Genomic DNA, 15,506 nt, shown 5'->3' on the forward strand with positions numbered 1-15,506 from the left:
CTTTCTTTTGCTCCCTTTTGTGGGAGTTTCAGTGGGGAGCTCGGCTCTCCCTTTACGCTTCAGGGTGAGAAAATCAAGCAACGGCCTTTCCCGGATTACCTGACCGCTAGATGGCAGAAAACAGTAACTCTGTTGCCATCCAGTGGTCGTGCAGATTTATGCAGCCCAGTATGTTAGCTCTAACTTTGGTTTATTGAGCTAATTCAATTGGTTGAGTTTGCTCGCTGAACCATTTACTGTACTGTATTTGCTAGGTTCATTCAGCGTACTTATCCTCAAACCAGCCTCCTCTACTGTGTTGTGTGAATTGGGCCAGTATAATTAGATTATGGTTTGGTGCAATGTTCTCTCTAAGCTGCCATCCCTCCCTACCTCCCCAACCCAGGGTTTCCTAAGCCAACCCAATTGCTGTTTGGAAGATATTGTTGCATGTGCATCTGCTTCCCTTTTTTAGAGTGTGCATTGGTTTGGTGTGGTGTGAATCTAGGCAAGTGGGTTAATTAAATACATCATTCAGTAAACAATGGTTTGTTGGATCCTGCAAACTCAGCAGCATACAAGATCTTGTTTACAGAACACTCTTAACCATAGACATCCATGAGGGAGCAAGTGATAAAATGTGTGATAAAATATCATACTGAAAACCCAGTGACTAACATACTTGTGTATGCCTTCAGGATTCAAAGGGGGTGGGGTGGTTGTGTCATGGTGTCACCAACACATTTGCATTTCATTAGGGTTATCTGTGGACATCCACTGTATGTGCTTAGCCATGGTATGTTTAAACAATTAAGGCTTTAATAAGCCTTAATTATCTGCATTTGTATTGTACCCTAAGCTCATAATGACAGTTGACAGTATGTGGATACACAGTGTGTTAAGCTCAAACTTATCAAACAACAGGGGTTGATAGGTGAGCCAGACCGCTCAGCTACTGATCGGCTTGAGTATCGGTGCCTTGGTACAAATATCCAAACAAAAATGGTTTACATAGTGCAAGGGATAAGAGTCACTCAACTAGAATGGAAGATGATTTTTGCAGCCCCGATCTGGTAGCCTTACTTTCATTTTCATAGGCCTTCCACTAGCATGGACGTTAGGATTATCAGAAATAAGAGTCCAACACGTAAGACGACAGGTTAAGGAAGGGTAACCTTATGTGGGGATGAATGATATAAATGATAGATAGAAAGTAATAAGATCCCATCATTGATTAATATAAGAAGAGCGTCCATTGTTAATTTTAGAAGGGGCGACACATTCCAGCCTATTCTGTTTCTATTCTATTCTGGTTTATTGATTCTTCCTGGCCCCCTTTTCTTTTGGTTTTTCTTCTTTCCAGCATTCTGGTTCTGATGGAAATGAAAGAATGTGCAACCTTGTGTTTATTTAGTAAAAAAAAATCATAGTATATCATAGTAAAACAACCTAAAACAGCCAAGAAACCATTTATTTATTTATTAAATTTGTTATGGCTGCCCACCCCAATGACAATGAAAAGGTAGCACATCAAGTAGGAGAGTTCCACCTACCCTTCTCTCTGCTTATTTCCGCTCCCTGCTGGAAGTGACTCTGTTTCTGGAGCAGGCTGCACTTATTCCTACTGGAGGGCAATAAACTGGTCTATATTTTGCCTGGCTGGCTGAGCTGCCCTGCCCTGCCTGTTACCCCGCGACTGTCAATTCTGTCTGCCCTTTCGGGTAGCTAGCTGGAATGCTGAGAGAACAGCAGTTGAAGTATCCCCTAACTTGTTCATGTCTTCTCCAGCCAGGGATGTAGCTCTGAGAAATACTTCTTAACAGCATTCTCAGCAAAGACTGCATAAGGACATTTCATCTGGGTTATAGCCCCTGTAAGAGATATTGAATGTCCAAAAATAGCATTTGGGAAGGTCAAGAAGGTTTTTTCTCCCTGCCTTCTTGACCCTCTGTAAAATCTCTGTAGTCTTAATTTACAGCTACTGTATCATACAGGAAGGCTGTGTTTGTCCCAGCAAATAAACGTATTTGTTGGTAAGTAAAACCACTAGATCTCAGCTGCAAATACTGTGAAGTTTTGTTTTCCAAGGACTGGACACACCACAGGATTGCAAATCTGTACACAATGCTTTATTGCAGCACACACCTTCCCCAACAACAGGCTTTTACTCTGGGTCAACTCCACCCATCTAGGACTTGCAAGGTGCTGTTGCCATGTAACTATGTCTCTAACACCCAGTCCTTTATACTCAGTCTTTTAATACTCAGTTCAAACAGAAGTCTCAGTCTGTAAAGTAGCACACAACCATTGCTTTTCCAAAAGTTCCTGCACTAGTTGGGATGAGGTGCTGCCTCAGTGTGGTTGCTTCTCTTCTACAGTAGTTGCTACTGAGCTCCCAGCAAAGCTCCAAGCTCCAGGCAGGACTCCCACCAGGATATGCTGCTCACCCTAACTTGTGGTCCTGGTAGCTGAATGACAGTCCTCTTGCCTACTTGTAATAGCTGCCAATCTTAAGACATCGCCTCCTCTTCCCCATCTGCATGCCGTTTGCTTATCACCTCTCCTAACACATACCCCTTCCCACTCTGTTTTAGCATTTGGTTTGTAATCTAAGAGCAGGGCTGCAACTGGGGGGGGTAAGTGGGGCATGTACCCCGGGCGCCGTGCTGGGGGGGTGCCAAAATGAGCACTGGGGGGCCGCCAAAATGGGCACAGAATCCATGTTTGCCCCGGGTGACACAGACCCTAGTTGCGGCCCTAAGAGCCTGGGTGAGGTGAGGCTGTCTCTGGATGTCGGCAGTCCTTGAAAATGCTAGAGTGTGGCTTAATTATCGTGGGCAGCTGGAACACCGGTTTGGATGCTTATGAGTAACACTGTGGGTTAATGAATGAATGTATAACGGAAATGGGTTGAGAAGTGTTTCTGCCTGGCTGCAGCTACCTTTCCCAACTTCACCCCCTCACAAATACCCAGATGACCATGAGATGGTAGCAAAGATTTAGATGACCTGGATCTTCTTGCTGCTATCTGTCATCCAGATTTTTGCTGTCTAAGTCTGGTAGCCCTGTTTGTAAGCCCCGTTGAATTCAGTGGAATTTAAGCCAAAATGTGGCATCAAAATGTAAACAATTATTTTCTTTTTTTTCAAAGATAATTCATCTTACCTGCAAAGTACTTGGTGTGCTTAAAACAAATTGAAGCCACCCAATGTACCTGCCATTTGCCTTGAGACTTCTTCAGTATGATCATAGAGAATGATTAGCATTATGGGCTGCTTGTACCTCATGGGAAATATGCATGCAGGTTATCCATTGTTGCAGCTGACAGAGCTTTGAGGAGCAGTGAATTCATGCTTATCAACTTGCCACCTCTGCTTTGGTATCAATAGGAAGAGGAGTGATGATACAGGGCCCAACCTTTCATTTAGAAGGGTTTTGTTTTTGTTTTTACATTTTGAAGGCAGGATTATAGCTGAAATTACAGGTAAGCTTTTTAATTTTTTTGGTGGCCGCAAGTTGAGCCCAACTCCTGATGACTGTATCCATACAGTTAAATCTGCATTTATCATCAAGCAAGTACATCCTTTATTTCAGTTGGCTAAAAAGTTTATGTATGCTCTATTTCAGAAAAAGGGCATCATTTTGGCAGGAGCCACACAAGCAAACAAAGGAGAGAAAAAAAGGTTTGGGGGGCGGGGAAGGGGAAGGAAGTGCTAAATCTGTGTGGAAATCACAGTTGCTTGAGAACCAAAGAGTAGATACAATTAGTCCAAGAGGTTGGGAGTGGCCTTTAAGAGGTTATCTATTCAGGCTCCTATTTGGGGGAAATTCTTCACAGGCTAATGTAGGCAATCCAGGAAATCCAGATTACAGAATGCCACAATGAGAAAACAGCAGGAAAACATTCGCATGACATGCTATAAGACCAAGGGCATCTGGGGGGTGAGGATTGAAGACATGGCTGCAACCATGCAATTTAAACCTTGCCCCCTTTTTCCCTGCATTGCACATGGTCTTCAGTCACACAATCATGGTCCAAACCTTGACTGGAAATCCCTGTAACAAGCAATTGTACCTTCATCTTACTTCCTCTTATGAGCATCTTTTTAATCAAACTCTTGGACTTTCTGTGTTATCAGAACCCAGAGCAGCCACCATTCGGTATTACTGAAAGGCTTGGCATAAGGTTCTAATTCCTGTTGCTGCAAATCCAACATGGCAGCTTCTCTGAATTCAGATGATATCAAACCCTTTACTTAAAGAGCCAAATGGGATGTGGGTGAGATGGTGGTAGTGGTGGAATATGTAGGATGGTAGCATGCATAGAACCAGGTTCCTTAGATAGGGTGTTGGGTGAACACAGATATATAGAGAAAAGAAAAACTGAACCTGGCAGCTCCCAGGATAACTAGCCAATGATGGGGCTCTCACTGGGCTATAGCATAGGTTTTCTACTTGTGATTTATTAAGCTATAATTGTTGGGTCCATACAATAGGCTAATAAAGCACAATGATGGATTACAAACCAATGTGTCTGGAGTCACATATCCAGAATATCGAACAGTAGTTTATCAAAAAAGTTAAGAGTATGTCTTCCTCAAACTGGTACCCTTTATGTTCTTGGATTACAACTGTAATTATCTTCTAGCCAGTACTGCCAACGATGGTAGTTACGGTCCAACACATCTGGAGGAGACCAGAGGGAGAAAGTCTGGAAAAGGTGAAAAGCATTCTTGAAAGATACCTTTGAAGCCCTGAAGTAGCACTCTTTACAGGTAGTCCTCAACTTATGATCACAGTTGGGACCAGAACTCCCATCATAGAGTGAAGTGGTCATTAAGTCATACTAGATTTTATGGCCCTTTTTTGCCATAGTCATGAATTGAATCACCACAGCTGTTAAGTGAATCACGTGGCGGTTAAGCAAATCTGGCTTCTCCATTGACTTTGCTTGTCGGAAGCCGGCTGGGAAGGTTACAAATGGCAATCACATGACCCTGCAATCATCATAAATACATGCTGGCTGCCAAGTGCCTGAATTTTTATCATGTGACCTCAGGGACACTGTGATGGTTCTAAGTGCAAGGAGCGGTCACAAGTCACTTTTCCCAGCACGTTATAACTTTGAATGGTCACTAACTGAATAGTCATAACTTGAGGACTACCTGTATTTATTTGGAAGTTGATATAGTGTCTACTAGCCTTTCTCAACCTTTTTACCTTGGAGGAACCCTTGAAATAATTTTCAGGTCTCAGGGAATCCCTGCATATCCACAGCTCACGTGATGTTCATTTTTTTCAATCATGGCCTTCAGGTTTCCACAGAACACTGGATGAGAAAGGCCATGCATTTAATAAATTGTGTGTGGGTGGATGGATGGATGGATGGATGGAATGGCTTGCCAGTTCCTTCTTCCTAGGCCTGAGAGAAGTGATTGGCCAAGGTCACCCAGCTGGCTTTGTGCCTAAGCAGGAGTAGAACTCACTGTCTCCTGGTTTCCAGCCTGATGCCTTAACCACTACCCCATACTGGCACATACATGTGTGTTTGTAAGCTTCTCTATGGACTTTGTAGGCATGCAGTCCGATTCTGTGCACAGTATGTTCATTCAGAACTCTGTCTTGCTAAATTCATGGAATTTATTCCTGAATTAGTGGATATAAGACTGCAGTCTTAGACAAACTGCGGTTTTGTTTTAGCTAGCATCCAGGTGTGGGTTTAGTCAGACGTGAGAGCAGAAAATCTTGGAATTATTTTTACCGCATGACAAATGTATCACTGATGCAATTGCGTGCATGAATTATTTAGAAACTACTTTCAGAATACTGGTAGCAAAGTGAACCTCTTAACGGTTTGCCAGACTATGCTTAATGATTTTGAAGCCAAAAGATCAAGGGAAAAAAACAGGAAAATTTAGCACAGAAAATAAAATGTTAGATAGATTTGTTTATTGGATTTCAAGGCCATCTGATTCTAAAAATACTCTGGGTGGCTTATAGTATTTAAAAGAATATGTAATTTTAAAAAGGAACGATTGTCCAGGCAAAAACTACATAAATAACATCCAGTAAAGAAATTGACAGGGGCTCTACAAACACTCTAAGGTCAGGCCTTGGAACAAATCCAGGTCTTAAGTGACTTCAGGAACATTTGAAGGGTGGGAGACATCCATATTTTGGGAAGGATGCTGTTCCAGAGGGCAGGGGCTATGGTAGAGAAGGCACATTTACACAGCCCCACAAGATGACATGTAATTGAAGGGACTCAGAGAGTACCCGTTCTGCCCAATCATATCAGATGGAGAGAAACATTTGGAGACAGGGGGTCCCTTAAATAACCAGGCTTTTTTCCATGAAGGGCTTTATAAATGACAAGCACTTTGAATTGCACCCAGAAACCAACTGGTAACAGAGCAGCTTGTGAAGCCGCAATGACACATGGGTGTAATGAGAAGCATCCATTAGTGCTCATGCCTTTGCATTTTGAACCAGCTGTAGCTTCTGAATGGTCTTCAAAGGTAGCCCCCACACTGCAGTTGTCCAGTCTTGAGGGGACTAGGGTTTGAGTGACCATCCGAAGGGTCAACCAGTTAAGGAAATAAAATGTTATAGTTCTCAAATTCAGATACCAGATAAAACCTTGTCATAATTTACCTACCTTAGAACAATGACTAATTTATAAAAGAACCTATTTCTAGGACATACATACATACATACTTATATACATATATCCTTTATATACATAGTAAAGATAAAGGTTTCCCTTGACGTTAAGTCCAGTCGTGTCCGACTCTAGGGGGCGGTGCTCATCTCCGTTTCAAAGCCGAAGAGCCAGCGTTTGTCCATAGACACTTCCATGGTCATGACTAAACGGAATGCCGTTACCTGCCCGCCGAAGCAGTACCTATTAATCTACTCACATTTGTATGTTTTTGAACTGCTAGGTTGGCAGGAGCTGGGACTAGCAACGGGCGCTCACCCCGTCACGTGGATTCAAACCGCCGACTTTCCGATTGGCAAGCTCAGCAGCTCAGCGGTTTAACCTGCAGCACCACCGTGTCCCTATTTTATATACATAAGCTATAGAAAATATTTATGCCCATACTTAACAAAGATCAGAACAGTGCAAGCACTGATATTCCCTGTGATCTATGGAAGTGAAAGTTGGACTTGAAGAAGCAGGATAGGAAGAGTATTGAAGCTGTTGAACTTTGGTGTTGGAGAAGATTCCCGAGAATACCATGGGCAGCCAAGAAAACAAACAAATGGATCATCAAACAAATCAACCCAGAGTTCTCACTTGAGGCACAGATGACCAGGCTCAAATTATCCTACTTCAGACACATTATGCAAAGACCTAGCTCTCTGGAGAAGGTTCTAATGCTGGGAAAGGTGGAAGTAAAGAGAACCAATAGCAGCAAGGTGGATGGACTGTTACAGTGGCAATAGATGCATATTGTAACACCTGAAGGACCAGGTTAGGGACAGATCATCATGGAGAAAATCTATGTGGTCACTAAGAGTCAACATCAAGTTGATGGTAAATTATCAACCTAAGACAAAATATTAACTGCTTTTTGTAGAATGTTGCCAACATTACACCATTGTTGCTTATATGAAATGCAAGTTTGCAGGAGCATAAGAATATCCTTCCAGATCAGGCCAAAGCCCAAATTGGTTCAGCATTTTGTTTCTCATGATGGTCAATGAGGTGCTTACAAGTAGAAGGTGGAGACATTTCCTTCCTCTGTTGTATCCAAGCAATTGGTATTTGGAGGAATGTCACATTGAGTCTTCAAGGTTAATTAAGGGTTATATTGCAAAAACAAAACAAAACCAGACTTGTTTTGGGAATAGCCTCAGTTTCAGCACTTTGGCAGACAGCCATGGACTAAGTGCTACAAGGCTGTGCAGACACATTGTGCAATTTGGATAGTATCATTGTCACTGAAGTGCATCTGCAAAATTTCAAGGCAGCACTGCAGAAATTGACAGACTATGGCCTTTAAACATGATGCAATGTGTGTTCTTTAAACCTAACAGTCGGTGGTCACACCATTGATGCACAAGGCCTACACAAGCAGACAGAGAAAATTCAAGCAATAGAAGAGACTATCTGTAGCTCAGGGTTGAACTGTGGAGTCCTTGGTGCTCTCTAAGCCTTGTTGTTTGCTTCCAGATGTTTCATTATCCAACTAGGTAACATCATCAGTGGGAGCGAGTGTGGGGTTTGCTCCCTGCTTATATGCAGTAGCTGGCCCTGCCAGTGCTGGTGGGGGTGTGGTTTTCTCTGATGACATTACCTAGTTGGGTAATGAAATGTCTGCAGGCAAACAACCAAGCTCAGAGAGTACCAAGGACTCCACAGAATTCATGCAGTTGTGAATGTTCCGAAGTCATGAGATATGTCATAGCTAAACCCCTTTTTAGGAATCAATAATTATTATAACAAATTCCTGTCAAATGTAGCCGCTGTGCTATATCCCTTGAACATTTTACTACAAGTGGAGATGAATGGCATTGCAAACAAGCTTTTAGAAGTAAAGAAAATGGTGCCATCAGACATGGTGCTCACAAATTATAACCTGCACTTACCAGTGAATTTGGCTTGTCATGCTCCAGCATATGACATTAGCATGGTTATGACAAATAAATATGACAGTGAACCCAATAGTTTTTGCATTACATTCATTATAGCTGCAGAGAAAACTATGCACAAATAGACAGGTGCTAAGTTTAGGGGTGTTACACTACAATGCTAGAACTTGTACGGAAGGGAATTTTCTCTCCCCATTAATCATCAGCCAATTAGTTCTGCATTTATTGGTCACCCAAAGATACTTGCAGAAGCAACCTGGTTGGATTATAGTAAGTTATCAGCCCATAAGATTGTTACATGCTATGGATGCTGCCTCAAGCTCCTTGGAAGAACATGGCATACGTAGTAACAAATGGATCTAATGAATAAAAGACCAAAGTAATGAAGCCTGAATCAATTTATAAACTCATCTACAATCAAAAGTATGGCTGATGCTCCATCTGTTGTACGATTCCTTTCCCTTCCTATCTACTAAGATTTATCAACTTGTAAAAAGCGTTGGGATAGGTATGGGATTGTCAACTATAAAACAGAGAAAGTAAAAACATTAAGCCATTTTTGTGTGCAGATGCTAGAATTTCAGGCTGATTATTAGATTTTTGAATAATCTTAAAATTTCAAACACCGCCTCTCCCAGTCATGGGTTACTTACCAGGCACGTATTTGAAGTTACAAATAAGGAAGCAGACTATGATGCTTAGCCACAGTGCCCTAAATGAAAAGTGTTCTGATTCTACAGATGCTCCCAAACACTGCAGCCAGACTGCTGTTAGAAGACCATGATTATGCTAAGGCATGGCATGATTTATCCTTTTTATTTTACTGTGATGCTTGCAATTCCCATACCTTGCACTTTATAGGGCAATTCCTATGTCCTTTTATTTAGCCCTTTAAGTCTTCAAAAGAAGCTTCACATTGTTAAAGAGACTGATCTCTGTGAAAGAGATCTTATGATGACTTCCTGATAACTACTGAAAGTCTCAGGCTTAGACAAGACAACATAAATGCCTCTTAATGTCTTCTCAGAATAGGCTATTTGTTTTCAGGAAGGTATGCAAAATGTGTCAAGAGCGCATTTTATTTTGTTCCAGTCTTTGCTATTGGATAGAGCAATCAGAACTGGCAGCATAAAGATCAAGACAAATCAAAACAAGATGGGATCCAGACACAGTGTACCACAGAAACATACACACACACACTCTCTCCCATCCATCTCACCCCAAGGCCTAGATTAACCAGGTCTTCAAGGCTTTACAGAATGCCAAAAGGATGGGAGCCATAGAGATCTAATTCTAAAGGGCAGGTGCCACAACAGAGAAGGCAGGTACTTCCCTAACTCAAATGTTTCATGTCCCAAAATGTCTATCCCCAAATAATGTCATAACTAGAAAAAAGAAAATATTTCCTCTGATAACAATATTTAACTAGTTCTTGTGATTGCCAATGCACTGCATTCCTTTTTAAATCTGAAGTAGTAGTTAGAAAATTGAAAATTTCAAGAAATACCTATGTCCAGCCTTTTTGCAGACTAAAATTTGAAAGTTGGTTATGGACCAATGTATTAAAATATTCAGAGGCATAAAACACTAGCAGTTAACTTGATTCTAAAGCTCTGAGTATAAGAAAAATCACAAAATACATCCTAAAGCATCAGCAAACACTTGAGTAGAGAATTCAGCTTTATTCTACAGCTTTTTATCAATGCCAGTGATACAAGTTATATGACTTTCTATTAAATATAAGTTCAGATTCCAATGCTTGTACAGTTAGCAAAAGACATTTCACAGTTAATGTTCAAATCACTTATCTGTTTTGTATCATGCTTAAGTAGAAATGGAATCAGCAAGTCAAATGGCAAATGTAGAAAAGAGCTGTCTATAAATATGCCCAGTAGTTGCTGTTGCCACCTTCTGGTAAAAGAATCTTATGCTTATTTGTCAAGTAATATAGCCAAAACATTTAATATTTTTGCAACTGTAGTTTTTCTTCAAAGCCTATATATTTGAAATTAAAAAAACCAGGAAGAAGGCAGTACATCTTTTGCCAAATGACTATAAATCTAGCTATCTGCCTGAACAAATTCTGATTAAACCCACATTTATAGCTTACATCATCTAATTATTGCTCAAAGAAATATCAGTGCAAATGTATTCTCTTCACAGCTCTAAGATGAGCTGGAATTTGTTCATAAAAGTCAAACTAGCTCTCAAGCTTGATCAAATAATTTGTTTCAGAATCTGTTTCAGTTTGCTCTTTGTTGCAGAGATGGTATTTGAGGATTTGTGTGTAAAATCGACAATTGGGAACAATGCCAACAAGGACATCAAAATTAACTTACCCAAATCAATTTATGTAATCACATACTACCAGAATCATATTTCAGCAAGATGGTATTCCCATAGCAGCATCAATTCTTTATTTTTCATGATTAATTTCAGCTTTTCACAAACCATTTTAACCTGCTGGGGGCAACAGAAGTAAAATACAAAGGAACTTTTTTGCAGCGGGGAAGTGGGTACAAGTATCATTTTGTAGTACATACCATGCAGCTTCTCTGAAAACAAAAGCAGTAGCAAATTTAAAATTAATGCCTTAAATCCACTCCATAGTATTTCAGTACAGAACAGCAGCTGCTTGGAGTTTTGCTTGTTGCAATGTATCAAAATCACTGGCATACAATGAGAGCATGTATACGAGTACACACTCCTATGGAAGGAGAAACTCCTGCAGCGCACACACTGATCAGTGCTACAGTGTCCAGAGATGGGGGAGCAATCCACCCTGTCGATCCACTGCAAATTAGTAATACAACTCCAGTATTCTTTAGTGGGGAGGGGCATTACCTGTTCTGAATATAACAGAAGGGTTCCACCGTTCCAACATCTGCCAGTAAAATTATTGTTTATGCAGTCCTAAGCCTCTGGCTTATCATTTCAGTACATCTTATTACACATAATCTAAGCCATCTGCTTGGTCCAAGAATGAACTGTTAATGAGGAAGACATTAAGACAACAAATATAAGGAGTCTGACTCCACAGATTATGCAAAACAAGTTTACTTTTGCTTTAGTAAGTCAAGTACTTAATACATGGCAGGTACATTTTAGGTAAGAGTGAACTGCCTCTTTTTTGTATCTAAATGCTGTAAGGATTCCCAATATATTTAAACATATGGGATAGTCACTCTTCAATGATTATCTAGTCGCCAAATATAGCGCTAACAGTCATCAGGAAAGAACTGAAGAAAGCACATTTAAGATTGTTTTTGTGAAAAGTATAAAAGTTATTACTTTTGTAAGTGTTTAAACTTACATTAAAAACGAATTTCTCGCCTCCAAACGAAGTCAAGACTTAAAAAAAATTGCAGTAGCACACACTCACATTCCAAAGAAAACATGCAAACAATGGCTGGTGAAAATCCTGCATAAAATTCTGCACTGCCTGCAAGTGCGTCTCGTTCGAACACTAAGCATTTCTCAGTGCATTGACTGATTTTCTAAGGAAACCATGACAAAAACTTGTCTTCTTGCATCTAAGTTCCTTAGGAATTTGAAACAAACAGTTTTAGTCTGTGTAAAAATTTAAACCTGTTTCTAGAAGTACAAACAGAATTCAATAAAATGCTAGGATACAGCGAATAAAGAAATGTTAAGTTCTACCCTGTGCCATACACTTAAAAAAAATTAGACGAACGATCTTGGAGTTTATTAATACACCTCCCTTAAAGTTTTTATTTTTGAAAGCAGCTCTTATGAAAATCAAAAGCAGTTCCTGAGTAACTGCAGTAAACTCTGTGTGTGTGTGTGTGTGTGTGTGTGTGTGTGTGTATTTGCCACTTAGCTCTTCTGGTTTGGTTCCTTTAAACTCCTTAGTTTTCAAGTTTAACCTCTGTTCTCTTCCCAAAAGGTGCAAGCTCAGTTAGCATCATTTTAAAGAGTCCTTATGATGCTGACGTCCCCTGCAATTTCTGTAAGATCTACACACAGTTCGTAGTTGTGCTCCTACAGCTATTGCAAATTCTTCCCCATTTAGAAACATTGCGATCTTCACGTTTTCTTCAACATACGTCGGGACTGCCAGGTATGGAATTTATTGTAGGCTGTTTGGAGCATCTCTTCTATGTGGTTTACCAGCTGAAAAGAATACAAACTTCATTACAAAAAGAAATCCTGCTACTACAAAAGAAAATGTGCCACAAGAAATCAGTCACATTGGAGAAATACACAAGGAAGAATCAAAGACTTCTCTCTTTTCTCCTCTACCAAGCTACGTTTTTACTATTTTATTTTAGCCATTTTAAAGTCAGGTATTTTCACTGGCTAACAATTGCAAGTAAGATGGGGACACGTCTTAAATTTGTAGAAAAGGGAACCATATTTATTTTTAACTGAGATCAAACATCCATCTCTTGAGGGACAATGGATAGGTCAAAATCACCACTAGAGAATCTACATAAAACTACCCCATAATGAGTGGGTAACAGTTGCCTGAATTTCAATAGGACATTTTAGAAATGATATATATAATTATAGGAAATGTTCCTATGACTCTATAATGATTATGAACTCCAGAAACAGTTATTCATTTAAAAGCTTCCAGACCTACAAAGTCTCACTAATTTAACCATCTTATTTTCTAATAACCAATAAGATTGGCTGAGTTACTTATGAACAAAGCAATTTGCCACTCTTATACATTACATTTTAAGGAGGATAAGAGAAAAGAATGGCTTTTTCTTACGTTTGTGCTTAAATACTGCTTTCGAATTTTGTCTTGGAATGGGCAGAGTTTTGTAACTTGAAATCTTTCCAAATTACTCCGCATTTTTACAACCTGAAAGGAGACAGAAAATATTAAACAATCACATGGAGCTATTTTGCTTAAATCACACTATTCCTTCAAAAATAATAAATATGAATTTAATATATAAATTTTAGTAAGTATCATGGGTGTCCATAAAACAAAAATTGTGTTTTGTTCTGTGCACAGAACAAACATGTTGTGGCTTTAAAGTTCCAGGTGAGTGGGTGAGTTGTGTTTCAGCCAAATCAAAGCCTGGAAATCTTGCTGGTTCTACATCTGGGGTGAGGCAAATCTGGAGGATGGGACAAGGCTGGCTCATGCTGTTCCCCTCTCTGTTCTCTACAGGTCTAAGTGCCCAACGCCACCTGATCTTCCTGCTCTTCCCTTCCCATGTCTGTTTCCCCACCTTGCATGCCCAGTCAGCGGTCTCATCCCATTTTCTCACACTTTCCTTTCTCTAACATCCCTTCAATTGCTGTCTCTTTCAATGACCTTTGTTTTTCCTGCTTCCCCACCCTGGAACACCACTGCCTGCTCCAGGTCCATGCTGGGATGAAACACAATCCATGCATGTAATGTTTTGCCCATACCTAATAGAGCATTGTGTTTGGTCTACTTTAATAAACTTAATATCACATATTCTGTTTTTAAGCAGAAATATCACTACTCGTTAGCAAGTTAAAAAGTTTACTCTGTTATTCTTGAAATGTCTATACACAATTCAAACTTTATGTCCAATTAAGATACAATAATTTCTATAATATATTACACCCTTTAATTTCTAAATCCTTTCTGCAATCTAAGCAAGCAACAGCAACTAGAAAATAAGTGACCAAAACCCTAGGAAATTAGTATTAATTTTACCCCAATACAAAAGTTTGTCTTGTGTACAAATAATCATACATATCAATGCCCAAATGCCCTGTAATTTTTTTATATATGATAATCATTATAAGGAGCATGTTTGCTTTTAATTAACTGCTCCCACTATGAAACACTAATTAACCTTACTGCAGATTCTTCTTACTTTTTCTTCCAGGAATGGTGTATTAACAGGGAAACAGGACCAGAAGTGTCGTAATAACTCCCCCACTGCAACATACAAGTGCTTCAGTTCAGACTGAACATCATTTGGCAACATCTCTACAATTAACATAAAGAAGGAAAGTACACAGTCATAAAAGGTCTCTCATAGGTACAGTACTAACAAGATCTCAAAAATTTTAGCTCAGGCCAACAATTCCATTCAAGGTCTTCCTTCCACAGACCCTGAGATTCTTTCGGGTCACAAAAAACTTCTGATCCTACAGATGGTTTCCAATGGAGAAATGGGAAAGAAGATGACTACCAATTACCTACAAATCTGCTCTGCAGGGTAAGCAGCAAGGACAAAGGGAGGAACTGGCAAAAAGCACCCCCCATCAGCTAGAGTGGAACTTTCCTCAGGCAGGGCTCCTAGGCAGGAAGAAGTGCTGGATCTAAGTCCATACTGTGAATATCTTGACTATTTTCATTATAGATAATATTCCATATGTAGAGAGACTATGTCATGGGGTGGCTCTGAAATCCTGGGCATGCTGAAGTAGGTTTGGAAGAGTATGTCATAAGCACACTTGAAAATCTGAATTTGCTCTCAGTGCTGCAGATGAAGGGACTGATAGCAAATTCTTTTAAATGCTGTCAACGCTTGGACTGTACAACTAGAGGCATTTTAATTTTAATTTTACCCTTTCCAACCCAAGGGTTTGGTACTCTGTCTCTCTCTCTGGCTTACAGTGGAGCTACAGTATTTTTGAGAGGCTGGAAAAAATTCCAGAAGCCCTGTTCTGCATGTTTTCCCAACCCTGCTTGAAGAGGCTGATTTACCTACTGTACTGACATGACCATCTGAGTTGATTTTGCACAACTGATTAGTCACAAATAAGCAAGATATCAAATTCTTACGATTTATGGCTTGCTGTGTTCCACCCTGCATAAGTGCTCCTCCAGGCGACAGGGCTGTAATAGTACTACTGGCAGCACCACTTGAGAGAACCTGGAAGGATAGTTAAGATTTATTTTCTGTTAGTTTAGTAGCAAAAAGAAACAAAAAGTTGAAAATGGAGCTTGAATCATAAGACTTGGA

At 40.0% G+C, this 15,506-nt stretch overlaps 1 protein-coding gene across 3 annotated transcripts in view; it reads right to left on the reverse strand.

Annotated features, from left to right (window-relative positions):
* Positions 1-10,244: 10,244 nt before the first annotated feature.
* The window catches only part of GTF2H1 (general transcription factor IIH subunit 1), a 29,914-nt gene continuing 24,652 nt past the window's right edge, over positions 10,245-15,506 (reverse strand). For 2 of the 3 annotated variants that reach the window (XM_063289380.1, XM_063289379.1), the window contains exons 12-15: positions 15,326-15,416; positions 14,409-14,524; positions 13,319-13,411; positions 10,245-12,711 (exon numbers count right to left, since the gene is read on the reverse strand). In XM_063289380.1, the coding sequence (XP_063145450.1) occupies positions 12,625-12,711; positions 13,319-13,411; positions 14,409-14,524; positions 15,326-15,416 (387 nt within the window). In that variant the 3' untranslated portion in view covers positions 10,245-12,624. The remainder of the gene's footprint in view (positions 12,712-13,318; positions 13,412-14,408; positions 14,525-15,325; positions 15,417-15,506) is intronic. The other variant, XM_063289381.1, reaches the window with a different exon arrangement.

This window comes from Candoia aspera, chromosome 1, assembly GCF_035149785.1.
Source record: "Candoia aspera isolate rCanAsp1 chromosome 1, rCanAsp1.hap2, whole genome shotgun sequence".
NCBI classification, from domain to species: Eukaryota; Metazoa; Chordata; class Lepidosauria; order Squamata; family Boidae; genus Candoia; species Candoia aspera.